This window comes from Rousettus aegyptiacus, unplaced genomic scaffold, assembly GCF_014176215.1.
Source record: "Rousettus aegyptiacus isolate mRouAeg1 unplaced genomic scaffold, mRouAeg1.p scaffold_m13_p_1, whole genome shotgun sequence".
NCBI lineage: Eukaryota > Metazoa > Chordata > Mammalia > Chiroptera > Pteropodidae > Rousettus > Rousettus aegyptiacus.
Window position 1 is genome coordinate 16,066,397 of NW_023416284.1, and position 27,310 is coordinate 16,093,706.

Consider the following 27,310-nt stretch of genomic DNA (forward strand, 5'->3'; position numbering starts at 1 on the left):
TACTGTTGTGTAATAACCTTTGAAATTTTTACAGCATGTAGAAAGAACTTTTGTAAGGTCATAAGACAACCTTCAATATAGAAGCTGCCATTTACTGTGCCCCTAACTGCCTAGCCCTACCAAGTGCTAGGGGCACAGAGTGAAGACACCATTATGGTTGTTAGATTCCCAGTCCTTTTTAAGGGAGGACGTGAGTATAAGAGGTGAGTTCTTGTCTGTTTCTCCCCTACAGGATTATGAGTCCAGGGAGGGCAGAGGCTGCCTGGCTTCTCTGTACCTTATGCCAGCTCAGGGTAGGTGTTCGATGACATCGGGATGGTGGAGACACACCTGATTATTGGGCTTTCCCAGACTGCCTCAGGGAGGCTTTTGGAAGAAAGAGGCAAAAAACTTCAAAGGAGGATTTGGCATGAAGGAAAGTTGGAGGGGACACACAGTGCAGGATGCGAGGATGTGAGACAAAGGACGAAACCAGAGAGGTGAGGGCCATGTTGCAAACCTGCAGCCTACTGATTCACAAATGAGGGAGCCAGGCCTGCAGGGACCTGGTGAACTGGAGTCCTCTTTGAAGGATGCAGCTGCTAATCTGCACTCATGTTTGATGGAATGGGGTCAACAGAGCCAACCAAGTTCCAGATAGCTTGATTTGTCTGTGAAATTATTAAATGACAACAAACACATCCACAATACATGGGCATCTGTGGGCCAAATTCAGACTTTAGGTTTTGGTTACAGGCAAAATAGTGACAAGCTTTGAAGGCCAGGTTTTAGGGCACTGGTAAAGATTTCAGAAGGGTAGGCTCTGAGAAGACCTCCCAGGACCCTTCCCACAGAATTAAAGAAATAACTAAGCTCTACCCCATGTTAGAGATTTCGCTAAGTTCGAGGTGTCCTCCTTTGGAGAAGAAGAAATAGATTCGGAGAGGGATAAGGTTAGGGCTCAGACACACAGCAAGTGGAACTGATTCTGATTCCAAAATCCTGGAAGTCCTCTGCGCTAGGCTGAGCTGCTGCTGCTTCTGATAGTGGTAACTGCAAATAGTATGTTTGAGATGTTAGTCTAAGAAGAAGGCTCTTAACCTGAATTCAGAATTCAGGGGGCTCATAAAGTTGGATGGGAAAAAATATATATTTTCACTAACCTCTAACCAAAATTTGCTATTTCCTTCCACATGGATTGTAGTATCTGTGGCTTTGTCCCCAACAGAAATTGCAGATATTTTTCTATTGAATTACAGTTATTGCAAGTATCTCAAAATATTACTTATACTATTTCAAAATTGTGAGTTATTATCCCGCCATTAAATCACATTCTGTTTTAGACACTCCTGCAACACAGGTGCCATTTATTGGGCACCTCTGTGCCCAGTCAAGGGTCAGTGATCAAATAGGGACTCTGCCTGTTCTCACACCAGTAACCCAGGCTTCTCCATTACTCTCCTGCATTCTCTAGTCTTTAGTTGTTTGCTGGTTAATACCTTTGAGGAGGTGAGTCAAAGACCACCCATCAGTTTAATGTTCTTATTCAAGCTGAAGGACAACACACTGATGTTGTTAGAAAAGGAAAAAAAACTTTAACCTACCAGTTTTCTTATTTAAAGCTAATAAAAACGTATTACTATAACTGTGTTTTTAACATTTTTTATTTTGTATTAATTGACCTCCATGTAATCTCTGGCATTTTGTTTTAAGCTTTTAAAAGCATTACTCTGAGAAAGGGTCCCAAAATTTCATGAGATTACCAAAGGATCCATGGTACAAAAAAAGAGGGGCTAAAAACCTCTGTTCTAAAGGTTTTGGAGCTATTAACTTCGGTATTCTGCACTGCAGCCCATTTTACAGACAGGGAAACTGATGCACGCTGCGTAGGTTAGCCTCTGGTTCCACAGCTAACAAGCTGCAGAGCTGGGCGTTCGCTCCCAGGGACTGGCTCCCTAACCTCTGTGCTCAGCTGCTGCGCTCACCGCTCACATTTCCGCCCCTTTTGAGGAGCCGGAAGATCAAGGTCTCGTCCTGTGATTTGAAGCCAGTTTGGGGCCGGATCCCAGACGAGCGCTGAGGTCACGTGGGTCACATACCAGGGGCACCGTCCCCAGGTCAATCCGCCCAGCTGTCCGGCGGCTGCCAGAAATGAAGGGCGGGGCAGGAGGCAGACTGGCGGTGCTCCAATGACTGTCGCAGCGCCTCACCTGGCCAGCCACGTGTGCCCAGGTATGCTGGTGGCTCCGCCCCGGGCCCAGCCCAGCCCTTCCCCAGCCCTGGGCTCTGGGAGCGGAAATTCCTGCGCCGGCGGTAGGAAGCGGGCGCCGATCCCAGCGGGCGGACTCGGCCATGGAGCCAGTAGAGACCTGGACCCCCGGGAAGGTGGCAGCCTGGCTGAGAGGTGGGTGGGGCCTGGGCAGTGTAGGGTTTGAGGGTCACTGGGACCGAGAGAAGTAAAGGAAAAAGGACCTGCTGGGGCTGTCAGTTGGTTAGTCTGTCAACAAATATTTATAAGCGTCTGCCATGTATCTGGTGCTGTGCTAGACAAAAGGATAGACGAGATGACCTCGAAGGGCCAGAGGCCCAAGAAGGGGTCTCATATCGCCCCAACATCCCAAGAGGAAGCCAAGAGTGGCAATGGGGAGGCGGTGGGTGAAATAAAAGCAGAGGAGGTGTCCCCAGCGCGGCCCACACCCACTTTATCTCCTTAATCTTCCCTCCGCCCCAAGGAATAGAGGGCTGTTACTAAACCCATTTTTCAGAAGCGGAAACTGACGCATTGAGCCAGAAAGTTATTTGCTCAGGCTTCGGAATAGGGCTGGCCCTATTTCCCTTCTCCCCACTCTGAGGTTCCTAGTGTGTGAAGCAGAAGCCCCAGCCAGACTAAAGGGATTGATACAGCCTCCCTAGGGACCTTTGGAGAGATGCCCCCCGCGCCCATCCATGTGGGCAGGAAAGGGTCCAGACTGCAGAGAGATTGAGGGAAGTGAAGACCTCTGATGTGCAGGTGGGAGGGTGGAGGTGAGTCAGGGCATCCTTCTGGAGGGGGAGATGGAGTGGAGGGGCAGTGTGAGTACACTGGGAGCAGGCTCAGGGTGACCAGCTCCCACAAAAGCAGGGATTCAAGGCTGGATTCAGACTTCCAGACTGGGTTCCAGGCCCAGCCCCTCCATTCACCAGCTCTGTGACCTTTGGTCTCAGTTTCCCTACCCATGAAAAGAATTGCAACTCTGGTGGCATGAAGTGGACAAAATGAGATAATCGTGACAAGTGCCTAGGATGTGTAGCTCAATGTCAGTGTCTGTTGGGAGAAAGGCAGCACAGCACATTCACTGTACATGGTAAAGGAGTTGCTCGAGGGCCTGTAGCCATGGAATAACAGGTTTATGAACTCCCGTCCCATGCTCTTAATGTCACACAGGGAATGAGGGAGAACTGTTGATCACACACAGGATTCCAATGAAGGAAACTGGCTTGGAATGGGAGGAGTTCCTTCAAAGAGTGAGCAAGCCATTAACCTGTAAAATGGGGACGAAATAGTCTCTACCTTCTAGATTCAGTAAGGATCAAATGTGTGAATATGTTTAAAGCCCTTAAATTTTTTCCCAGCTCATAGTAAGCATTATGATATTACGGTAGATATTTTTCTTATTTTTGAGAGTCTACCTTGTGCCAGGCATGGGCTGGAATCAGAGATGAGCCATTATTTAAGGCCTGTCCTTGAAGAGCTCTTGATAAAGTGGGAGAGGTCAATGCTCAAGTGCAGGGATTTGTGGAGGCTCAAGGGGCAGTGAGAGCAGGAGAGTCCCCATACCTAGACTGGGGTGTTGTGGAATGTTTCCTGGAGAGAGTTAGATGAAAAAAAGGAGTGAAGGAGCTGGAAGAGCAATCCAGATAGAAAGAATAGCACCTGTGAGGACCCTGAGGCAAAAGAGCATTCTAGGAACTACAGGAAGTTTGTGCTCTGGATCTGCAGTGTTGAGTTTGAGGGACTGAGCCAAGAGATGAGACTGCGGAGGCAGGCAGTAACCTGATTATACCCAGCCTTGTGGATCATGTAAAAGTGGTGATAATAATATGGTGGCTGTCATTGACTGTCTACCATGAACCAGGAAATGGGCCAGGTGTTTGACATGTATCATGTCATTTATACACACATGATTAGAAAGTAGGCACAAAGTTACTTGCTTAAATGCTGGCATCCAGGCCTCCCTGACTTCAAAGCCCCATGCTCTTCCTATTTAGTAGTCCTCAGACAGACAAGCATCACAACACCTGCTGAGCCCTAACACCTGCCCTGCCCCACCCCAGGCCCCCCCCCCACCCACTCAAACTATGTGGTGGGGCTGAGAATTCATATTTCTAACTAGCTCTCCAGTGAAGCTGCTGCTTCTAGTCTGAGGACCACCCTTTGAGAGCCACTGCCCTAAACTATCCCACTTCTCAACTCAGTAGCCTCATCTGTTAAATGGGCAGAACACAGTTTAAGTCTCAGGGTTGTCATTAGAAACAGATGGGAGGGAAAAGGGCTTTGCGGGAGTGAGGTGGTGGCCACTCCCTGGCTCCCTCCATGCTGACCTCTGCTGGCCCTATAGGCCTCCATGACTCCCTGCAGGACTACTGCTTTGAGGACTGGAAGCTACCTGGCAAGTATCTGCTCCAGCTCTGCCCCCGCAGCCTTGAGGCTCTGACCATGTGGCCTCTGGGACACCAGGAGCTCATTCTGGAAGGGGTGGAACAGCTCCGGGCCCTGGTAAGTAAACAGTGGCCACACTGGCTGTAGCTGGCTGTTGCTGATGGGCTATCCGCTGCCAGTGAGGTGACTGCCCCTCTCTGACACAGAGCTCTGGGCTACAGACAGAGAACCTGCAGAGCCTGACAGAGGGGCTGCTGGAGGGGACCCATGCCTTCAGGAGCTTAGTCCAAGGCCGCCTGGGGGCCTGTGCTGAGCCCCCTGCCGATGTCCTCAGCGCTGCTGTGGATGTGGTGCATGAGGCCCGTACCCTCCTCTTCTGGCTCAACAGGTACCTCAGGTTCCTCCCAGGGCTTAGGTTGGGGTGACTGGTGAGGGGACCTTGTTCATCCTTGGCCTCCTCAGGGCTTGGAAGAGAAAAACAGAGCTTGGCTCTTGTTCAGATGTGATGGAGCAGGGCAAAGAGGTTAGTTGGTCTGCACAGGGCACTGAGATGCCTGGGTTCCCACCCCACCCCCGAGGTCGTAATCATAGCAGTCATATCGATAACATTGGATAGAGAGCTTCTCCATCCCCTTTACTGGTTGCTGCTTGTCACACAGATCCCAGCACAAATGTCACTTCCTCAGGGAAGCCTTCCTTGTTATATACTTAGAGCTCTCCACACTTCACAGCAGTTGAAGTTAAATCATTATTGATGAAATTATATGTTTAATATCTATCTGGAACAGGGTCTGGCACATATTAGGTGCTTGACAAATGAGTCCTGTGTTAAGCTCTTTACAGTATCAATCATCCCCTTTACCCCAAACCAAAACCCATCAGAGCAGGTATTACCCCACGTTTCAGATGAGTAATCGGCTCCAAGTGGTTCTGTGACTTGACTGTTAAGTACAGTCCCCTAACCACTGTTCTATCCTTGCCCCTGCCAGGTACCTCTTCTCCCACTTAAACGACTTCTCAGCCTGCCAGGAGATTGGGGAGTTATGCGGGGAGCTGGGCCAGACCTTGCAGGAGGTAAGAGAACCAGGGCCAGGCTTGGCCCAGGCTGTAGAGACCAAGTCAGGCGAGAGCTTTTTATAACCTGTGAATCAGCACAGGATTGGGTGTGAGTGCAGAAAGAGGCAAGGGCAGGAAGAGAGGCGTCTAGCCACTGGTAGGGGGGAAGAGGGGCACTAGGTATCCTACCTGGCATGGGCAACTCAGAAAGTTCGATTCTTAGAAGGGGGAGAAGGAGGGCATGTATGGTGACTTCTGGGGGCCTGGTGTAATGGGGCAGACTTTAGGGGCCCGATGAGGGAGGCAGGGAGGTACTCTAGAGAACCCACCCTGCCCTTGGTAGAAGGCAGTGCCCCTACTCAGGGAAGGTCTCTCACTGCTTCCAGGACTGTCCGGCAGCTGAGAAGGAGAGCCAAGTCCTCAGGATTGTAAGTGTGGGGTGTTAGGGGGAGCGGGGATGAGGCGGGAGGGATCTGGCTCAGGCTAGACATCCTGCTCCTCTTCCCCCAGTGCAGCCACGTGGCTGGGATCTGCCACAACATCCTGAACTGCAGCCCCCGGGCGCTGCTGGAGCAGAAGGCTGTGCTAGAACGAGTGCAGCTGGATGACCCTTTGGTAAGCTCTGACCTTTGACCTCTCACCTCTGACCTCTCAGTCACCCAGCCTGAGCCCTGAAATGTGGTTCTGGGATCACGTAGACTCCTGTACTGTTACAGCTGGAAGGCCTTTTTTGTACAGATGTTAAAGACCCAAAAGACTTTCCTGGGGGTCTCACTGTCATCCAGCACCTTCCCCAATCCTGAGGGGCTGCAGCTGGTTTAGTCTCAGGTGATACATTCTAGCCCTGAGATATAGACCTGGCAGGTTAGGGGAGAGGACATGAACTTTTCTGCTTTAATCTCTGACCAGTTGGGGAACCAGAGTCCCCAGCCTTGCCCCTGTCCCTCCTTGTCCCTTCAGAAGAGTTGCTGAGAATCTCACACCTCAGAAGTCAGCAACCCCAGCTTCCCTCTGATCCTTATTGGAGGAGGAGGCAGAGGCCTGAAGGAATGGCAAGCCCAAAGTCACACAGCAAATTGGGCAGTGCCAGCTCAGGGCCAGCTCTTTCCCTAGTTCTGTCCACCCAAGAATCCGGGTGCACAGTAGGAGTCCTGCCCACTGGCCCTGCTACCCCCACACCCTCAATGACTGCAGCCTCTACCTCTGCAGAGCCTGGAGATCCACACCACAAACAACTGCCTGCACTTTGTGTCCCGAGTGGGCACCCAGGTGAGAGTCCCACACCCTTCTCAGCTGCCCACCCCCAAGACCCTCTTACCTGCCAGCCAAGCCAGCTTCTGGCCCAGGAGGGCACACCCTCTGAGCCCTACTCCCTACACCAGGTCCCTTCTGACTTCCAGCTGCAGATCTTGCCTGGAGATGAGATTGTCCAGGTCAACGAGCAGGTGGTGGTGAGTGAGGAGGAGAGGGACATGGTGGGAGTGAAGGGGTGATTGAGTAGAACCCAGGGCTGTTGGGTGGAAGGGACCCTTGAGGGGACCAGAGTAGTGGGAGCTGGCTTACATGAGGTGAGCCAGCTCACACAGGTCAGAGCTGCTTTGGCAGAGACTTGGCGAAGGGACTTGTGGGGCCTTCCTGGAAGAAAAAGACATGAGGCAGAGCAGGAGGCGGAGAGAGTGCTCTGACGGAGAGGGCTTTTGGGTTGCTTCAGAGCCTCCTGCCCAGCTTGATCCAGTGTCCCTGCCCTGCCCCCCAGGTGGGCTGGCCCCATAAGAATGTGGTGAGGGAGCTGCTGCGGGAGCCAGCTGGGGTCAGCTTAGTGCTGAAGAAGGTTCCGGTGCCAGAGTCCCCCCCACAGGTACTGGCCGTCCAACCCTGCCCCCCAGCCTGCTTTCAGACTCTTGTTGCCAGCTCCATCACCCTATTTCTGTTTGTTCCCCAGACTCCTCCTCAGGCTCTGGACTCCCCACAGCTAAAGGTCCCATCACCGGCTCTGGCCTCACCATCTCCCAGGTAACAGGCTCTGCTCTGGGTGCATCTTGGTGGGGGAGCTGTGGGCTCATCTCATCTCTCTTTGTTCTCCCCAGGGCCCCCTCCAAAATCTTTGCCTTTGACCTGACTTCAAACTCGAATCCTGGGCCCAGCCCTTCCTCAACAGGTAGTTTCAAAGCCCCACCAGGTGGTGGATGCTCTAGGCAAGGTATGTGGGGTACCTGGCTCTGATCCCTGAACTCTGGTGCCCCATCCTACCACCGGGCCTGGGGCTAGCCTCATGGACCTCCTGCTCCCTCCCTGACAGACTCTACCTCCCTTGACCCCAAGCCCATGTCCATCACGCCTGTACTCCCAGCCACACTCCCAGCAGAGGTAGCAGAGACTCAGAGACCCCCAGAAGACCTTGACAAGGTAAGCTCAGGAATTCAACAAGGAGCGGGTGTCTCTGGACCCAGACCCTTCTCTGACCCACTATGGTTCTTTCAGAATCCTGTTCCTGGTCAGAAGAAATCAAAAGGTATGAGATGCATCTGACTGGGCGGGGGTCCCCCAGTATGAAGAGGTCTTAGAAGTCTTTACCGTGCTAGGCAAGACCACCCCCTATATGTTTCACACAGGCTCTCCTGGAAGGAGCTCTCTTTCTGGGCTCTGATAGACCTGTGCTCCCAGCCTCTCACCAGCTCGGTGACTTTTAGCCAATAGCTTGTCTTCTGATCTTCTGTCTCCTTGTTTCTAAAATGGGAAGAGTCATCATCCTCATCTTGGAGCTGACACATGCAACCTCCCAAGCACAGAGTATGGGTTCAGGAATATCAGCTGGGATGCTCGTGGGGAGCAAGGGAGCAGGTTTGCAGGTCTGACACACCTTGCCAGCCCCTCACCGACTGCGTGCTGTGCTGCTGCAGGCGTGGCAACGCGGCTGAGCCGCCGGCGGGTGTCATGCCGGGAGCTGGGCCGGCCGGACTGTGACGGATGGCTCCTGCTACGCAAGGTGCCCAGTGGCTTCATGGGCCCACGCTGGCGCCGCTGCTGGTTTGTGCTCAAGGGACACACTCTCTACTGGTATCGCCAGCCCCAGGTGAGACCCTATATACACAGAGGTAAGCAAATGTATCACCTTCAGGTCACAATCCTTGTCCCTACTCCACCATCCACTCCCACCTGTGGTGACAGGTGGGCCACGGACCCTTGTGAGCCACAGTGTTCCTACCTGAAAGACAAGGGCACTCTTCAGAGAGAAATGAGCTGCTATGTGTGTAAAAGCAGTCTGGGAAAGTGTAGCCTGTATAGAGAATCATTTCTATCCTGACCACTTTTCCTTCTTCTGTTCTTCTGACCATTCTAACGATGGGCCATTTGTTCAGTTGTTTGTTTATTCAACAAACATTCAGATGCTTACTGTGTATCCAGCTCCAGGCTGGGTACTGCGGCCATAGAGAAAACTTGGACAGTTCCTGCTACTCCAGGCATTGATGGGGGAGAGGATGAATGCACAGTAGAGGACAGTTATGGGGAACACATGCTATGACGAAGGAAAAACCCAGGGGATGGATGGGAACCCACAGAGATGGCCAGTTCAGCCAGCGGAGTATGAAGTCTTCCTGAGAAATTAATGCCCGGGGGTTAGTCAGATGGGAAGGAGAAAGAAAATTGAAAGGGAAAAGTGTCTGCAGAGCTCAGTGGTATGAAGCAGCTTTGTCTGTGTCTAGTGATGGAATAAATGCATGAGCAGTCTCCTCTTTTGTGGCCATTTCTCTGGATCTCTTTACTCCCCTTTCCTGGCTCAAAGCACCTCTTGGTCACACCCTCTGCCCCACCTGGCTTCCTGCCCTGAGTTCCGGACACAAAAAAGATTTGTGGTTAGAGAGGCTAGGAGATGCCTCCTGGGGATGCCCCCTGGGGGAGGAGTCCTCAGGACCTTGACTGAGCCTCAAGGTCATTGGGGCTTCATGCTGTCCCTCACTGTGATCTCCCCAGGATGGGAAGGCTGAGGGCCTCATCAATGTCTCCAACTACAGTCTGGAAAGTGGACATGATCAGAAGAAAAAATAGTTAAGTCTTGGGTGTGACAGCGGGGGGCAGTTGGGGAGAGAGAAAAGAAGATGGAAGAAGGGGCAGGGTGGGGACAGCAGAGGGCTGGGATTCCCAGGGCAACCTCTCTGGGTTCTGGGTGGGCATACGCAGGCTGAGTGAGGCCCCCCTGCTCCCTGGCAGTGTGTTCCAGCTCACCCACAATGTGTACAAACCTTTCATCTTTGCTGCTGATACCCTGGCGGATCTGAGCATGTGAGTGCCACCTTCCTCACCCCCCAAATCCCACGTGAGTGCTTGGGAGCCTGGTTCAAATCCCAGCTCTCTGATAGTGGTTGATGAAGGCAGCCACTTCTCTAAGCCTCAGTTTCATCATCTATAAAATGGACTAATAAGAGTTCCTACCTCTCAGATTTGCTCTGAGAATTAAATTAGAAGATGTAGGGGAAAGGCCCTGGGCATAAAATAAATGGAAACTCCCTGAGACCCATTTGCTCCTCCACAGGTGGGTACGCCACCTTATCACGTGCATTTCCAAGTACCAGTCTCCAGGCCGGGGCTCCCTACCCCGAGAAGAAGGTGGGTGTCTCACAGGGACAGATCTCACCAGGTCTCACCTGAGCCTCTACCTTTCCCGGGATGGAGGCTGGGAACTCAAATACCCTAGCCTACTTCCTGGCTGCTTAAAACCCCGTGAAACTTAGTGAGTTTCCCATCTGCTCCTGTCCACCTCAGACTGCTACAGTGAGACAGAAGCAGAAGACCCTGACGACGAGGCTGGGTCCCGCTCAGCCTCGGTGAGTAGGGGACTGGTAGGGGGAGAACAGCAGGGCGCGTAGTGTATGTAGCTCAGACTGATACTCTCCTCTCCTTTCACCCTGCCCACAGCCCAGCCCAGCTCCAGCTTGGAGCACATTCCATGGAGACACATCACCTGCAGCCACCCCCACAAGAGGCAGCCCACCAACCTCCTTCGGCCTTCCTACAGGCACTGTACCGGTGTTGGGAGCAGAGCTGAGATGGAGGGCTGGGGCTGGGATGGGCACGGCCTCACACCCTCATTTTTCCTACCCCTCTCGCAGATAGCAGTGAAGGGGCACTGGAAGGGATGGTACAGGGGCTGAGGCAGGGCGGTGTGTCCCTCCTGGGCCAGCCGCAGCCCTTCACTCACGAACAGTGGCGGAGCTCTTTCATGCGGCGCAACCGCGACCCCAGGCTCAATGAGCGAGTGCACCGTGTGCGCATGCTGCAGAGTACACTCAAGGTCAGCTGGAGGGCACTGGGCATGGCAAGGTGCTGGGTTCTGGGCTTTTGTCTCTGGTTCCTGGCCCGCAGCTCTGGGCTCAGTTGTGGACTAGGCTAAGTTCTAGGTTCCTGAAGCCAGGCTCTTGATGAGGATTGGGACTAGACCAGGCCAGTCGCCGGGTTCTAGGCACTGGGCTCCAGAGTTAGCTCTGGGCTCAGGCTCTGTCCTCCTCCCTGGGTGATCATGGCCCCTTAGCCCCTTCTCCCCTCACAGGCAAAGCTGCAGGAGCTGCAGGCCCTGGAGGAAGTGCTAGGTGACCCTGAGCTGACTGGAGAGAAGTTCCGACAGTGGAAGGAGCAGAACCAGGAGCTCTACTCAGAGGGCCTGGGAGCATGGGGAGTGGCGCAGGCTGAGGGCAGCTCCCAAGTCCTGACCTCTGACTCCGGAGAACAGTCTTCCTACTCCTTGCCCTCTGACCCTGAGGAGCACTCCCATCTCTGCCTCCTGACCCCAGACCTCCTGGCCTCTGATCCTGGCCAGTACTCGAGCTCCTGACCTCTGGCCCTGAGGGCCACCTCCACCCCCAAGCTGACCCCCCTCTACCTGAGTGTCTATCATTTCTGCTCCCCTCTCCCCTAGAGTGGGGTAATATGGGCTTTGTGCCACCCTCTCCCCACCTGCCAATGAAGGAGTGAGAGACTGGGCTAAAAGAAACTTTCTCTCATACGTCCTGCCCACCTGCGTCACTTGACACTTCTCCCCACACCACCCCAAACCAGTCTGTACAGGTGTTTTTCACTTTACAGAAGAGATAGTTTTCAACCAAATAAAGTCAATTTCTCCAACATGGATCTGCGTGTGCCTTTGACTTTCATATTAGAATCAGGAATCTGCTTCCCAGGGAAACTGGGATGAAAAGCTGTCAGACAGGGGTGAATGTTCTTGGTAACTAGCCCACTGGGTGGCCCGCTGGCTTGGGCTATGTACCTGGAGCTCCCGCCCTGTGGGATGAGGATTGCTCATCCATGACTCATGAGGGTTTCTACTCTGTCCCCAGCCCTTTGGAGAGCAGAGGGTGCTCTCCTGCCCCATCCCCAGGGGGACAAAGTAAGAAATAAAGACCAACCTTACACTCTCTAGATGGGGAACATACCTTGCATGGAAGGGCAGGATGAGCTCCTGGAGAAAAGGATGGTAGGATGGGGTGACCAGTGGGGAGGGGTGCAGGTTGTGCTCTGCTGGGAGAAGGATCTTGAGGTGAAACATTTTTCTCCTCTCCTTAGCCCAATCTCACCTCCAGCTCCAAGATCAGAGCAGGGACACACTAGTGTTTCTATCCAGGCTGTGCAGGAGAACTGACTTGCTCCCACCAACCTCTGATCTCTGACCCCAGCCAAGCGCCTTAGTATCCCTGGCTTCCTCTGTGGGATACCAAGGGGTTTCAGTGGGAGGAGCTTCTCTCGAGAATGGAATTCCTTGGTGGAATGCAGATGACTGGAGATCACAGAGGCCTCTATGATATCACCACGAGGGGGAGCAAGACTGCTTGGAATGGAATTTCTTTGAAGAGTGGGAGGAGACTAAGAGCAGTGTCCTGACACCACCAATATCAAACCTTTGAATGTCATGGTAGGTGGCCCCTGCCTGGCTCCACCACCCATGTTGGGCATCCCGGGGTCTAGTAGGGGCACAGGAGAACCATCCTGGGTCCGGAGGGGCAGTGGCTACCCTGAAAGGACCTCTCTTCACCCTTGCAGAGGTCCACTCATGATGTCTACTTCCGGACAGAGGAGCAAGTGCTCATCAACCGCCAAGATATCACTAGCAAAAAGGTAAGGATGAGGCTTTGCTGCAGCCACCTTCACCCCCACAGGTGACCCTTCTGCAGCTGCACCCATAGGACAATAGGCCTCATGATAACTCTGTCCCTTCTGTCTTCTAAATGTCCCCCCCCCAGAGGATAATCCCCAGAAATAATCCCTACAGTCACCCCACCCCCTATGATATGTTAGTAACTGCCTGTCAGTGCCTTCCACAGGGATTCCTATATAATGGCAATCACTCAGCAACAGAGACCCTAAAAGAGTCTCCCTTGCAGTGACCTATCTAGGTAGTGACCTTTATACTGATGCCCTCAATTCATGATCCTCTCTTAGGCCCCTTCCCCCCTTCCCATAGTGGCTCCCCAGGGACCCCCATTTACAGAGAGCAAACATCCAGGCAGAGGCCTCCTACCGTGACACCTGCCTGAAGGAAGGTCCGTCGTCCTCTCCCAGGATGCCTGGGAGATACAGGAGTTCATCACTCGCCTGTACATCAAGCGGCTGCTCAGACACCCGGCCTTCCAGCTGCTGCTGGCCCTGCTGCTGGTGGTCAACGCCATCACCATCGCGCTTCGCACCAACTCCGTCCTTGGCCAGGTGGGATTCCAGCCTGACCTCTGCCCCTACTCATCTAAGGCGGGCCTCGGCAAGGCACTTCCCCTCTAGGCCTCAGGATCCTCAACTGTCCTCATGATGTTTGGATTGTCTGCTCTTCAGGGGCCTATCAGCTCTGACCTTCCAGGGGTCTAGAGATCAAGGAAGACATTGTGGGGCAGGGGGGCAGTTTTGAGGAATGCATTGCATTTGTACAGGAAGAGCAGGAAAAAAATGGTGTTAGCAGAGACAGACAAATGGGTGTCTTGTAGGAAAAGGTATCCTATTTTAACCAATAGACACTAAGAGAGAATCACTCTGTGCCAGGCACTGTGCTAGGTTCCAGGGTTCCAGGTATGAACACAACAGACCCAGTTCTGTCTCAGACAGACATGAATGTGTCATTATAAATGTCTGAGTGTCAGAGCATGTGGGAGCTCAAAGAGGACATCAAACCTGATATGACAGGGGTGGGGGAGTGTCTTGGAAGGCTTTTTGGAGAAAGGGACTATTAAGCTGAGAATAAAAAATGAGTAGAGGTTGGCCAGGCTGAGAGAGGTGAGGAAAAGTGTTTGGGACAGAAGAAATAGCATGTGAGTTTTATGTGTCCAACTTGAAGTCTAGTATGACTTTGGTCTTATTCTCGATGTTTCATTGTCTTACAAGGAGTATACTATGTACATAGATTGTGCTATTTAAAATCAGTATTTTTAAAATGTCCAGTGTGGTGGCTGATGATTTGAGAAAGGTGGTCAACAGCGAGATCATGCAGGGTCTTTTAAGTTATGTTGAGGAGGATAGTCTTTACCCTACATCATTGGAAAGCCAAGGAAGGGTTTAAAGCATGAAAGTGACATGGCCAGACATGTGTTTTAGAAAACTCACACTGGCTGCCACAATCAAGACTGGGGAAAGATGGAGTAGGCAGGACCTTGTTGGGGATATTCAGGTGGAAAATGATGGTACTTGGACCATTACAAGGGCAGTGGGTAAAAAGAGACCACATGCATCTAAAGGTCCCTAGGAGTAGAATCCATGGGCCTTCCAGAATGATTTTCTTTATAGCAAACACCTTGTGAGCACTTACACATGCTGCCTTGTTAAACGTTCATCATCATCTCATGCACATAGAGAAAGGAAGAACAAAAAGTTACATTTCCAGCTTAAGCAACTGTGTGGAGATGGTGCTGTTTGTTGGGACATGGGGACATTGGAAGACAAGCAGGTTTGGGAGGATGCTGAAATCAGTTTGAGTTGTACAGTGTTTGAGATGCCCATGCAATATCCATACAGAGATGTCTCATGAAGGGTTAGAGGACCACTCTGGAATGCCACAGAGAGCACTGGAATGGAGACGGTGACATGAGAGTTGCCAGCATCTGAGTGGATGGTCGCCAAAGCTAAAGGAATAGATGAGGTTGCCTGGGGAGAGAGAATTGAATGAGAAGAGGTCAAGACAAAGCTCTGAGGAGAGCATCCAAATAAAGGGCTGAAAGTGGAGGAAGAGGTGCAAAGGGAGGCTGAGGAGGAGTGCCAGAGGGGCGGGAAGAAACCAGGAAAGTGCTCTGTCAGAGGAGCAGGCACAAGGGCAGATGTGGCTAAGAGACAAGGCAATAAGAACTATAAAGTATCCTGTGGATTTAGCTCTTTGTGACCTTTCTGAGAGCTGCCTCTGTTGTGGTGGAGGCAGAAACTCAATTGCTAAGGTCTGCAGAATGAGTAGACAGGAAGGCAGATCACATCCATTGATGGATCATGAAATCGGTTCAGAGCACATATGCCAACATTGTGATATAGAATGAAAAGAATGAAATGGAAATTGTCTGCATATATGTATGTTGAGGGGGCAAGAGAGAGAGGGAGGGAGCATTATGTTGTAAAATGTAAAATATATTTTTTACTATGGGTCTCAGTCAAAAGAGCTGAAAGCTCTGGTATAGGATGTGTTCATGAGTTCAAATACTAGTGGCCTGTGAATGCCAGGCTGGTTTTGAACCTTAGGGAGCCATGGAAGGCTTGTGGAGGCAACTCTGATTTAGCCATAGACTTGACTTCTCCATGACTTAGAGAAGTCATGGAAGGGAAAGTGTCAAGATAAATGGTGAACCACTATTGACTCTAGTAGCCAGTGGGGTGGAGCTGAGAGGGCAGGTGAGGGGACAGAAAACTCTTCTTTGTTGTAGGCTGACATCCCTGGCCCATGATACACTTTGGGAATTTGGAACAGGCAGAGAGCCCATAAACTTTAACCTCCCCTCTAGGTTTAAGAAGCTCTGTCTAGCCTTGCATTGGCCAGTGGATAGGGCTGGTGGCAAAGTGTGGGTAGTAGGTGGCTTCCATGTGTGGCAGTGAGCCTTGGGGCAGAGTCTGTTGGCCATGGAGGTGAAGAAAGGGAGGAGTTCAGGCGACTTTGGTAACCACCAGGGTGGAGTCAGGGGGCCGGGAACTGTTAATTGGGTCACAGACCATAATGGGGTCACAGTTTAATGGGAGCTAAGCGAATAAGATCTAGGTTGGGTGAAAGCGAGTTTGGGTTTAAACTATTCAAAGTCATCAAGTCATCCAGCCATCAATCCATCCCCTCAGAAAACATGTCCTGGACCCATGAAGAGGGGAACACCTAGGAGTTCAGTGGGGCCTGGCCTAAGAGACTTGGGAAGCTGAATCAGCAGAAATGGCCAGAACAACCGAAGAAGGAAGGATGGGGCTTGGTGTCCTCCATCCTTTTCTCCCAGTCTTGGAACCTGTTCTGCCTCTCCCCTACCTACCTCCTTTCTCCAAGTATCCCTACTCTAGAGGTTAGGAGGAAAGGTCTGTAGTCAGACAACAATCCTTATTGCTAACTGTCTGACCAGTGGCGCCTCTCCGATTTCTTCTCATCTATAAGATAAGAATAAAATCTACTTTGTAGGACGATGGTGATGATAGCGTGAAATGATACATGGTGTCTGGCGTGTGCTTGCAAATTGAGCTTGAAGTGTACTACAAGGGTGCTGAGGATGAAGAGCAGCAGCAATACAGCCTTCCCACTTCCACGAGTGTCCTCTCTCTCTGACCCTCCTAGGCCCCGCCCCACTGACCTCTCTGCCCCTCTCTTTTTCTTTGTCTTCCATGTAGAAACACTATGAGTTGTTCTCTACCATAGATGACATTGTGTTGACCATCCTTATCTGTGAGGTTCTCCTTGGCTGGTTTAATGGCTTCTGGATTTTCTGGAAGGTGAGATCCTAGCCCCTCCCTGCCATCACCCCTACTCCTCCTTAGCCACCATACCCCACCCAGGACCCACTCCTGTGCTCCTGGCCCTGCAAATTCAGTGTGTGTGTGTGTGTGTTTGCAGAGAGACTGACTACTTCTGAGATGTCTGTAATGCACCAGAAAGTGACTTGTAGTAGAAGTGCAGCCTCCCTGGGTTCCAGTCCCTGCTCTAGCCTTCCTTCGTTCTGTGACCTTGGGAAAGCATTGATTTCCTTAACTAAGAAATGAGATAGAGAGCAACCACCTTAATTTACAGGGTTCAAGAAAAGGAGTCAGCAAACTTTTTCTGTAAAAGACCAGGTAAAATTTTAAGGTTTGTGAGCCATCTATCTCTGTTGCAAACACTGCCCCCTGCTGTGGGATCAGGAAGCAGCCACAGACAGCATGCAGCCTCATGGCCATGACTGTGCTCCAAATAACCTCATTCATGGACACTGAAATTTGAACTTTATATAATTTGCACGTGTCACCAATATTATTTTTTTGATTCTTACCTCTCCCAATCATTAAAAAATATAAAAATCATTCTTATCCTGAGGATCTTATATTAAAAGGGCTGCTGTTCAGATTTGGCCCCTGGGCTGGAGTTTGCTGGCCCTCTTTCTGGAGAGTATCAAGAAGCTGTCTGGATGGAAAAGGGTCTGAAAGTTACATTAATGAGACAGAGACTCAAATTCTTTGTCTGAATAGGACTTCAGGAGCCAAGGATTTATTTTGCCTTTGGGCATTTTAGTGAAGAGGCTTAAAAAAAGGAAAAAAAAAAGAAAATTATCCCAGGTGAAAAAAAAAAAAAAAGCTTGTTTATAAAAAGGAAGTATTATTTAAATATAGTTACTAGAACAGCTAATTAAAGTTATAAGCTTCCCACGGGTTAGAAGTTTCACTTTTTAGTATACAGAATGTGGAATCTAGAACCAAAATTCTGAAGCCTGGGTGTCTTAAAGACTGCTTTGGGCAAATGATACTTGAAAGGATGTTTATTCACAGAAAAAAAAGAATAGGATGATTCATATTTACATGTCTCCACACTCGGAAGGAGAGCAGGTACCGTGCTTTTTGTGAAGATTTTAATACACCCCTTTATCAGAACTAGCTCCAGGACACAGGCAGACATCTGTTCGTAAGAGGGAACATTTCTTCCTTCGCATCATCCTGACGTTTCTTTCAGCAGCAGTTAGGTACCTGTACTTTCAAGGCTAAGCCCCGATGTTTCTTAGCATAGGAGAACTGAAGCAAGCCTGAGGATCTTGTGTTTCTCTGAGCCCCTCTGCTTGTCCTCTAAACCAGGATGTCTCAACCTCAGCACTATAAATATTGGCATTTTGGCCTGTATAGCCCTTTGTTGTGGGGACTGTCCTATGCATTGCAAGATGTTTAACAGCATTCCTGGCATCTTCTCACTGATGCTGGAGAGCTCAACGTGGGTAGGAGTCCCAAGAGGAGTCCAGTGACCAGGTTCTTGTCTTATGCCCCCAAAAAGAATTCAAGGGTATGACAAACAGCAAGCAGAAAGCGCAAATTTTATTAAAGCCAAAGTACACACTTAAGAGAAAAGTGAGGGTGGCTCAGAGAGAGAGTCTTCCCTGAGCTTTCTGAATTGCATACCTTTGTTTTCTCAGGGCTATGCATCCTGCTTCCTAGTCTTGGCTAGTTTCTCAGGGTAGAGTCTCAGCTTGAAATCAAAACAGGGAGAGCTGCTGAGTAAGGGATTAAGGCAAAATTCCAGAGCTGCATCCTGGAGAGAAGAGAACTTTCCTAGGCTAACTACCCTGCCTCACTACTAGATGTCATTAACACCTTCTTAGTTGTGACAACATAGAATGTCCTCAGAAATTGCCAGATTTACCCTGGAGGGCAAAATCACCCTGTCTGAGAGCTGACGTCCCAAATCTTAACCTTCATCCACGGTCAGGGTCCCAGTGCCAAAAGCCAGGGCCTTTTAGAAGCTGCTTCTGACTCCTCCTCCTCTACCCCCATTCTGTCCCCTGGGTCCTGGTGCACAAAGCCTGCTCCCTGTTGCTTGGGTGCAGTGGAGGAGGGTTGTGAAGGAAGGAAAAAGGAAAAATACAAAGAAAGAAGGAAAGTCTGTAAATATCTCAAATATCACCCGGCCACTTAGAGATCCAGTTTTGGCCCCAACTCTCTCTTTTCTATAGCACTCTTGTGACTCCCTCCTCCTCACCTCTACAGACTATCAATCACTATTTCATCCCCTAAATATTTCTCAAATTTCTTGCTGCCCTTACGTTTCTGCTACCCTTCTTCTAGCTCTTGTTTTCTCTGACCAAGATATTGCTTTGGCTTCCTGTTTCCCCACCTCCCATGAAAGTAATCCTCCTAAGGCACAAGCCAAAATATGCTTAACACGCCCCGGTGACTCCTAATTGTTTATAGCGGGAGTCCCCAACCCCTGGGCAGCGGACAGGTACCACCAGTCTGTAGCCTGTTAGGAACCAGACCGCGTAGCAGGAGGTGAGTGGCAGGCAAGGGAGCGAAGCTTCATCTGTATTTGCAGCCGCTCCCTAGAGCTAGCATCACCACCTCAGCTCCACCTCAGATCATCAGGAATTAGATTCTCATAGGCGCACCAGTCCCTGGTGCCAAAACTATGGGGACTGCTGGTTTATAAGATCAGGTCTAAATGCCTTATGGTGCTTAATTAAGGGCTCTGTGATGTGACCCTGGCTTATTTTTGCAGCCTCATCACTCCTGGCCCCACCCTTTATGTTGCAGCTACATCAAACTCCTTGTAATTGCATTCCCCAACACACACACACACACACACACACACACACACACACGTGTACACACACGTACACACATGTGCACACACATGTGCACACACACATACACACATACGTGTACACACACACGTACACACACGTTCGCTGCTGCTTCTCACTTCCATGCCCTTGTCCACACTGACCCCTAGTTTACCAAGCTCCCTGCCGCTTACTTACTTGCTTTACTTCTACTTGCAGCTTAAGATTCATTCAGATGTCCTCTCCTCCAGGAAGTCGTCCTGTCTCTCCCAGGCTAGGTTACATGTTGCTCTGTGTTTTCCTAATACTATGTACTTATCTCTCTTACCTGGAGTTAAAACTTACTGCCTGATGACCTTTTTCAAAGTAAAGTAATCTGTGAGCCCAGCAGGGCAGAACTCCTGTATTGTCAGAATCCGGTTCAAGATTCTGAACTTGTGTAGATTTGTGTCTCCTTGTACATGTGTAGGAACGGATACTCTGAATGTGGGACACCCACCAGGAGAGTTTGTGTTTATAGGACTGCCCAATAAATTAAAGAACACTTTTTTCATTTAAAAAGTTTTATTTTTGAATATTTAATACAAATACATATGGGTCAAAACTATACCGAAAAGCACACACAGAGTTCTAGCTTTCACTCCTTCCTCTCATCGCTTTCTCCGCACCCTGACCCTCTCTAGATAATCTTTGTGTATTTATAGTCACTTGTTTATCCTCCCCGTGTTTACTTTGCAATCATAAGCAAATGTGTATATATTTTTAGTCCTCCCTTTTCTAACAGTAGCATACTATAAATACTGTCCTGCACTTTGCTTTTGTCACTTAATGGATCTTGGAAAACTTTCTGTGTTAGTACGTGGAGATGTTTTCATTTTTCTTTTTACGGCTACACAGTCCTCCATTGAATGATTGTGTCATAATTTATTCGACCTGGGTCCCATGGCTAGACACTTTGGTTGTTTTCAAACTTATACAAATATCATTTTGTGCTTGTATCAGAGTTCCTGTGGGTCGGATTTCTAGAAGTGGGGTCACTGGTCAAAAGGTAAATGCTTCTCTTATTTGTTAGAGCAAATTGCCCTCTTTAGGGGTTGTGCTTGAATTTTTCATACATGTGACCTTTCTTGCCCCATTTCCACACCTTCCCCCATTCCCACTCCCAGATGAGTTTGTCCCTTATTAGATAAAGGACTTGTAAAATTTTTCTGTCTCTCTTGTACAGTGAGAGATAGTTTACCTCTGAACAGTGGTATTTAATGATTGTGTTAGTATTTTTTTATTTTCTTATTAATTGGAATGTGTGTCGTGCAAAGGCTGGAGCATCCGAACTCTCATGTCACTTGACTGTAGGACAAGGTCATTTTCAGCAATGCCCTAGTCAAGGTGGATGCTCAGTTTAGGAGTTAGCTATATGTATGTGAATCTCTACCTTGTGTCTCTGAGACTGCACTTGGCTGTTGACACATGTATGAGACAGTGAGTGCATGTATGTTGGGTGGCATGTTTTGGGGGCAGCAGGATGAGTAAATAGCAGTGGATGGCAGATGACTGGCCCTGCTGTGAGAAGAACATTGAGCCCCCATCCTTGGGGTATGGGGACACCAGACCCAGGATGTCCCCATGGGCTGGGCCTGACAGACCCCGCTGGGGCTGGCCCCGCCTCCCCAGGACGGCTGGAACATCCTCAACTTCCTTATCATCTTTATCTTGCTTCTGGGGTTCTTCATTAATGAACTCAACATCATCTCTATCACCTACACCCTCAGGTGAGCTGGGAATTTTGGAGAAAAGAGGGGACCCTGGGGAAGGGGGAGGCATTATTAGCTGGGGATTAGTTTTGCCTGTGTGGGTTGGGTGGCAATGAGGAGAGGGGTCTGGGAAGGGCCAAGGGGCACCCCTGAGAGGCTCTCCCACAGGGTGCTTCGTCTAGTGCATGTGTGCATGGCGGTGGAGCCCCTGGCCCGGATCATCCGTGTCATCCTGCAATCGGTGCCCGACATGACCAATATCATGGCCCTCATCCTCTTCTTTATGCTGGTCAGTGCCCTCCCTCACCCCCAGCTGCTGTCCTTCCCTGAACAGGCCCAGGGTCTTTGGGAATATAGGGGTGTCTGGAGAAGAGGAGAGACCTATGGGCCTGAATCCCTGTGATTCCCTTGGTAACATTCATTTGCGTGGCATTTGCATGTCCTGTCTCCAAGGCTCTTGGGTGAAGTCAAGGTGGGTCTTTGGTCTCTCTGACAGATGTTCTCCGTGTTTGGGGTCACTCTCTTTGGTGCATTTGTGCCCATGCATTTCCAGAACTTACATGTTGCCCTGTACACCCTCTTCATCTGCATCACCCAGGATGGCTGGGTGGACATCTACGATAACTTTCAGTGAGTCCCCGTGGGGCTTCTGGGCCCCTAGCCCAGCCAAGCAAGGCAGGGGCTGGGCTCCCATGCAGCAAAATACTGACTGGGGAGGGAGAAGGGCTCTGGGTGGGAGTGGAGCTCAGGGGCTGGGGATGAGGATGGCCTAGCAGGAAGAGGGTACCTGGGGCTTTACACTGGAGGAGGGGAGACCCCTAGGGCTGGGACCTCTGGGTTTGTGGGCTACTTGAAGCCTTGTCCCCTTTGAAACTCTACCACAGTACCACCAGAAGCCTATTCATGGAAATTTCTCTCATCATGCTAAACAGTTGGATAGCCAGACTTTGGGCAAGGGAGCCATATGTGGTTGCACTAGGGCTCAGGGCAGCCTTCCATGCCACACTGGAGACCACCAAGCCTAGACCTCTAGGAACTTAGGGTCTCATTTCATTTATTCTAAACCCACTGCCCAAGGTCATTTGTGGTCCTAGATGGCTGCCTGAGTTCTGTTCTTTATCTCTTTCTCATTTAGTCTAAACCCTATTCCAGTCCACTCCAGGGAGTGAGTCCCACTGACTGAGTTCTTTTCATCCCCTTTATGTGAGAGTAGAAGCCCAGTTGGTAAAGGGCTTCTGCTGTCATTATCCATTACGATGTATGTAGTGGAGAAACCATAGAGTGCCCAGCGAAGGTGGACTGGGCTTTTGAATCTTTGCTCCACACTAGCCATGCAACCTTGGGTAAATTACTTTATCCCTTTTCTAAGCCTCAGTTTTCTCATCCATCAATCGGGGATTATAACACAATATTAACTATGTCATGGGTTGCTGTGAGGATCAATAGAGAAAATCTATATAAATCTCTTAGCATAGAGCTTGGCACAGTTTACATACACACACACACACACACACACACACACAGTGAGAGAGAGAGAAAGAGAACTATTATTTGGGAAAATATTTTGCGGGAGATTTATCATAAGTATTAACAGTAGGTAGGATTTTTCTCCTATATATTTTTCTTCTGATCTTTCTATAATGAGCTTGAATTACTTTTCATAATAAGAAAAACATGAATAAAGAGCATAGCCAATAGATCAAATTTGATAATGCTGATGTACAAATCCCCACCTTGCAGAGTTGGCTTGAGCACCCCACTGTTTGGCAGTCCAGCAGGTGCTCACTAAGAGCGGCTGCTGTGACAATTAGGAGTAGGCATTAGATCTGCATAACAGCAGTGAGGCAGCAGAAGTCCCAGTAGGCCTTGAGATAATTTCCCCATTTCATAGATGAGGAAACTGAGGCTCAAAGGGCCAGCGCGGTGATAGGACCCCTGCCTGCATCTCCAGGACAGAGACGAGGGAGTACACAATGGAGATTTGGGGTGCCCTCTACTTTGTCATCTTCATCACCATCGGTGCCTTCATTGGCATCAACCTGTTGGTCGTCGTGGTGACCACCAACCTGGAGCAAATGATGAAAGCAGAGCAGGGGCAACAGATTCAAATGCAGTTCAGTGAGGTGAGTGAGATGGAGAGGGCAGAGGGAGGAAAGAGGGAGTATGTATGAGTGCTGATTAGACAGTATGTGTATATGTGTGTGCTCACACACTCCAGGGCCTGGAGAAAGCCAGGCCAGGGACCTGGAGGCAGCATCTCCCACCTTGCGAGCCAATTCAACAACTGGGGCTTCTGAGGGGTGTGAATGTCCTAGATGTCTTGATTCTATGGCAACTCAAAACTGGGCATCTGGATGACCTTAGGGCATTTAACCAATCTAAGCTTTGATTTCTTCTTAAAATGGAAATCATGATAGTACTTACCTCATAGGGCTGTTATGAGAACTACATGGGTAAATGAACAGTACTTGACACATACTAAGAACTCAATAAATGTTAGCTACAGTGTTATTGATTCAGGGGTAGAACTTCCAAAATGTGGGGGAGGTGGAAGAGGGAGCAGTTCTCAAAGTGTTGAGGACTGTGGACTGTGACTTGAGGGTAGATTTGGCTTTAGAAGTGGCGGGCGGGGGTGGGGGGTGTTGGGGAGCTCAGTTTTAAAGAGGGGTAAAAATTTCCAGAGAGTCGAGCTCCCGCAGCAAAGTAAGGAGGCTAAGATTGGCTGGTGATTAAATGAGGGGCATAGGAATCCTGGTGCCCTAAGGAACTCGCCCTCCCTGAAGCGAAGCAGGAAGGGATTGAGGAAGGGGATGCTAGCTGAGCTTTCTGTTCCCTCTCCATTTCCACTTCCCCAGACAGATAAGGAGGAGGAGTACAGTGATAACGAGCTGCCACTGGTGCACTGTGCGGTGGCCCGTGCGGAGGTGTCTGGCCTCCCCCAGGAACCGCTTATGGGGGGGCCCCTGTCGAACCTCTCAGAAAACACATGTGACAACTTTTGCTTGGTGCTCGAGGCAATACAGGAGAACCTGATGCAGTACAAGGAGATACGAGATGAACTCAACAGGTAAGGGGGGTACTGGGGGTACTCTCGAGTCCCATAAGTTAGGACTGAGCGGAGCCTCAGATTCTTCTGGCCTCATGTTCTCACCATTTTGTAATGTGGACCCTGAGGCCCAGAGAGGTTAAATGACTTGCCCAGGGACCCCTCAGCTTGTTGGTAGAGGAGCTGGGATCCAGACCTCCCGGTTTTGAGCGCACAGCTCTGTCTGAGTTTCTGTCAAAGTGAGGGGGCAGGACGAAGTGGGTGGACACCAGGGAAAAAGTTGGGAGGGCTGCCGCCTTCTTCCCCACCCTGGAATGCACTCACTCCTTCACCCCCAGGATAGTGGAGGAGGTGCGCTCCATCCGCTTCAACCAGGAGCAGGAGGAGGAGATGTTGCACAAACAGCTGTCAATGAGCGTGTCAGCTGAAAGCAAGTCCTCCTTGGACCTGCGAGAGATGGCTTGCCAGCAAGACTTGATCACTGCACTCGTCAACATGGATAAGGTGCAGCTTCCTTCTCTGATTCAATCTATGCTCACATTGCGACCCCCACCCCCCACCCAGTCCAGCCTCTGCCACATTGGTCAAGGTTTCTGTCTATTTCAAGATCTGGTCTGCCCTCTAGGCTCCCACACACTCCAGCAGTTACCACCAATCCAACAATCGAGTTATGGTCCTTCTATGAGAGGCTCCGCTCCATCAGGCCCCACCCATTGAGCCAATGCCACACTAGTGCCCTCAAACCTACCCTTTCTTAGTGTGGTTTGAGCCAGCTCAGTTCCTGCTTAGTGGCAGATACTTAGGCCCACTGATGACAAAAGACCCCTGGGTCCTGTCAAGGGTACATACAAAGCCTAAGGGAGGAGGCTTCTGAAGGAAAAAAGGCACACACCTATATTAGTTTCTTCTTCCCACACCACCTGACTGGGCTAGAAAGACCTGGAGCCTGTGAATGTCCACAGCCTAGGCTCCCAAGTTCAGAGAGGATACTAGGCAGGCTAGAGTTAGGCATATTAAGCACTTCCATGGGAGGCCTGGATGGGGCCCTTTTGAGGTTGGAGAAGAGAATAAGGGAGTGTCTGCCATGTCGGGGTAGGGTATTGACAAGATGTCTCTGTTTGCAGGTTCATGACTCTAACACAAATATACTCCTTAACAAGCACAAGGCTAGCCGCTGAGAGGGCAGGACTGGAGCCAAGGGGCCTGCGCGCACACACACCCTGCTGCTGCATCTTCCTGCATCCCTAGCATGACTTAGCAAGATGGCCTGAGCCCATCTTCTCCCTTGCACCTGGGCAGATGCCTGGCACTGTGGAGGTGGCAGCCATCTCTAGGGCCTGTGCCTGCGAGCCCCAGGTCCAGAGGCGTCAGGATGGAACAGGATGCTGGATGAGAGTGGGAGCCCTACAGCAAGGATAAGCACAGAGGAGGTGCTGGCTAAGGCAGCCAGGATTTGGCCTAAGGAAGGGCTTCCCTGGCCCCCTGCTCTAGGCCAGATCTAGATGGGGCCTACGTGGGCCCAAGCACTGAGAGAAGAAAAGTAAGGCCAGTGGGGCCAGGCATCTGTGTATTGACAATAAAGGTTTGTGTTGAGATCAATGTGTTTGACTGATGGATAGCCAATCCCTTAGGGCAACTTTGCCCAGGGTCTGATGGGCAAAATAGATCTTGCCCCACAAAAGCCTGATCGTTAGTTGGGAGAGTCAGTCTATGGGAGAGAGAATCTGCACCCTGAACATTTCTGACTTAATCATATAGATATAATCTCTACTCTTAGGGTCCTAAATTTTGGAAGTAAAAGTCTGGTCCTCATGGATGGAAACCCCTGTCTGAGGCAGAAGACAGCCCTACCCTTTCTCTTTGTCTGAGGGTGAAGGAGACTGATCCTCATTCTGGGGAGCCCTTGTCTGATGTGGCTTTCTGTACCAAGTTGTGAAGGTACAAGAAGCTCCATCCTGGGGCAAGGAAGAATGTCTGAACCAAGTGTGGGTCCTGGCAGGCTTTCTGGAAGAGAGGAGCACTGAAGCTTACTGCAAGACAGCAAGAAGAGTTTGGGGGTCGGGTTAATGAAATCTGGAGGGGAACTTGTGACTTGTGAGGCCCCTTTGAGACTTTCACACCAAACACCATCGAGAGCCACGGCAGTTTCAGGAGGTAGGCAATGCAGAGAGCCTGAGAAAGCTGTGGTAGTCATGGGCAATAGGAAGAGCTGCCTTGGAGGATAGGAGACCTGGATTCTGGTCCTTAGGCAAGTCACTGGGCCTCATTTTCCCCATCTATGCAATAGGGAAGGGATGAGGTTGATCTCCAGCTCTGAGATCAAATGGCCAGGGAGTTGGGAGACTGATGAGATCAGCCATGTCACTGAGACTCAAGTTCCCTGGTGTTGGGTTGGGGGAAGGCTGGAAGGCCCAGAGTTCTGCCCAGCTGTCAGCAAAGACTGACAATTAAGAACCTTGGGGATATTTACCAATTAGAATGGGTGTCCCCAGAGGCCCACTGATTGCAGCTGATGGGAAACTCCACCCTCCATCCACCTCCTAATGGATCTTTTCCCAGCTCTGAAAAGCCCCCAGGGGGCTACTGGGAAAGAGTCTAGACAACTGGGGATGAGGTGGTACACTCAGCAAGCAGGTGAGAGGCGGCACAAGTGCCAGCAGTGCCTCACTATCTTGGAGACACTGTTGTTTCCCTGTTCTAGCTAGGACTGCTTCCCAGTCTCTTCCCGGACCATCAACCAGCAGAGCCATGGGCAGCCAGTGGCTTCTGCTGCTGCTGCTATTTGTTGGGGAAAGAGCCCTCAATCTGCCTGGTGAGTATTTACATATACCCTTTCATCTATCCTCCTCTGGGGGCTCTCACAGCTCTTCTTCTGGCCGTCCAGAAAGGGAAAGAAAGCGGTGGAAGATTGAGTAGCATCTACAGGAAGATCCTCTGATGTGAGCACAGCCATCCCTCACCCCACCCCTAAATTCTCTGAAAGGCTTGAGGCACCAATGAATTTGAAGGCAGGAGCATGATGGGATGACCTCCAAGGGCCTTCTGGCTTTGCTCATCCATTGCTCATTTTCTAGGATATTATCTTTGCCTGTTTACTCCCTCCATTTTGTTGGTCATTTCAACTGTTTCC

At 50.4% G+C, this 27,310-nt stretch overlaps 2 protein-coding genes across 4 annotated transcripts; both read left to right on the top strand.

Annotated features, from left to right (window-relative positions):
* Positions 1 to 793: 793 nt before the first annotated feature.
* CNKSR1 (connector enhancer of kinase suppressor of Ras 1) lies at positions 794 to 11,791 on the top strand. 3 transcript variants are annotated; one of them, XM_016132147.2, is made up of 21 exons: positions 794 to 2,383; positions 4,578 to 4,735; positions 4,825 to 5,006; positions 5,608 to 5,692; positions 6,061 to 6,102; positions 6,185 to 6,289; positions 6,884 to 6,943; positions 7,057 to 7,125; positions 7,431 to 7,532; positions 7,617 to 7,687; positions 7,762 to 7,874; positions 7,974 to 8,080; positions 8,156 to 8,186; positions 8,575 to 8,747; positions 9,647 to 9,720; positions 9,884 to 9,955; positions 10,206 to 10,279; positions 10,436 to 10,497; positions 10,589 to 10,688; positions 10,783 to 10,964; positions 11,220 to 11,791. In XM_016132147.2, the coding sequence occupies exons 1-21, from the start codon at positions 2,332 to 2,334 to the stop codon at positions 11,499 to 11,501; spliced, it is 2,196 nt and encodes a 731-aa protein (XP_015987633.2). In that variant the 5' UTR covers positions 794 to 2,331; the 3' UTR covers positions 11,502 to 11,791. The 3 variants fall into 3 exon arrangements, with proteins under 3 accessions (XP_015987633.2, XP_015987631.2, XP_015987632.2); XM_016132145.2 differs by having other exon boundaries at positions 7,974 to 8,186; XM_016132146.2 differs by having other exon boundaries at positions 7,075 to 7,125; positions 7,974 to 8,186.
* A 313-nt stretch (positions 11,792 to 12,104) lies between these two features.
* Positions 12,105 to 25,401, top strand: CATSPER4 (cation channel sperm associated 4). Its single transcript, XM_016131929.2, has 12 exons — positions 12,105 to 12,140; positions 12,537 to 12,575; positions 12,704 to 12,778; positions 13,223 to 13,366; positions 16,481 to 16,582; positions 21,055 to 21,152; positions 21,303 to 21,423; positions 21,631 to 21,764; positions 23,086 to 23,257; positions 23,990 to 24,201; positions 24,519 to 24,684; positions 25,305 to 25,401. Exons 1-12 carry the CDS (start codon positions 12,105 to 12,107, stop codon positions 25,356 to 25,358), a joined length of 1,353 nt encoding a protein of 450 aa, XP_015987415.2. The 3' UTR covers positions 25,359 to 25,401.
* The last annotated feature ends 1,909 nt before the right edge of the window (positions 25,402 to 27,310 follow it).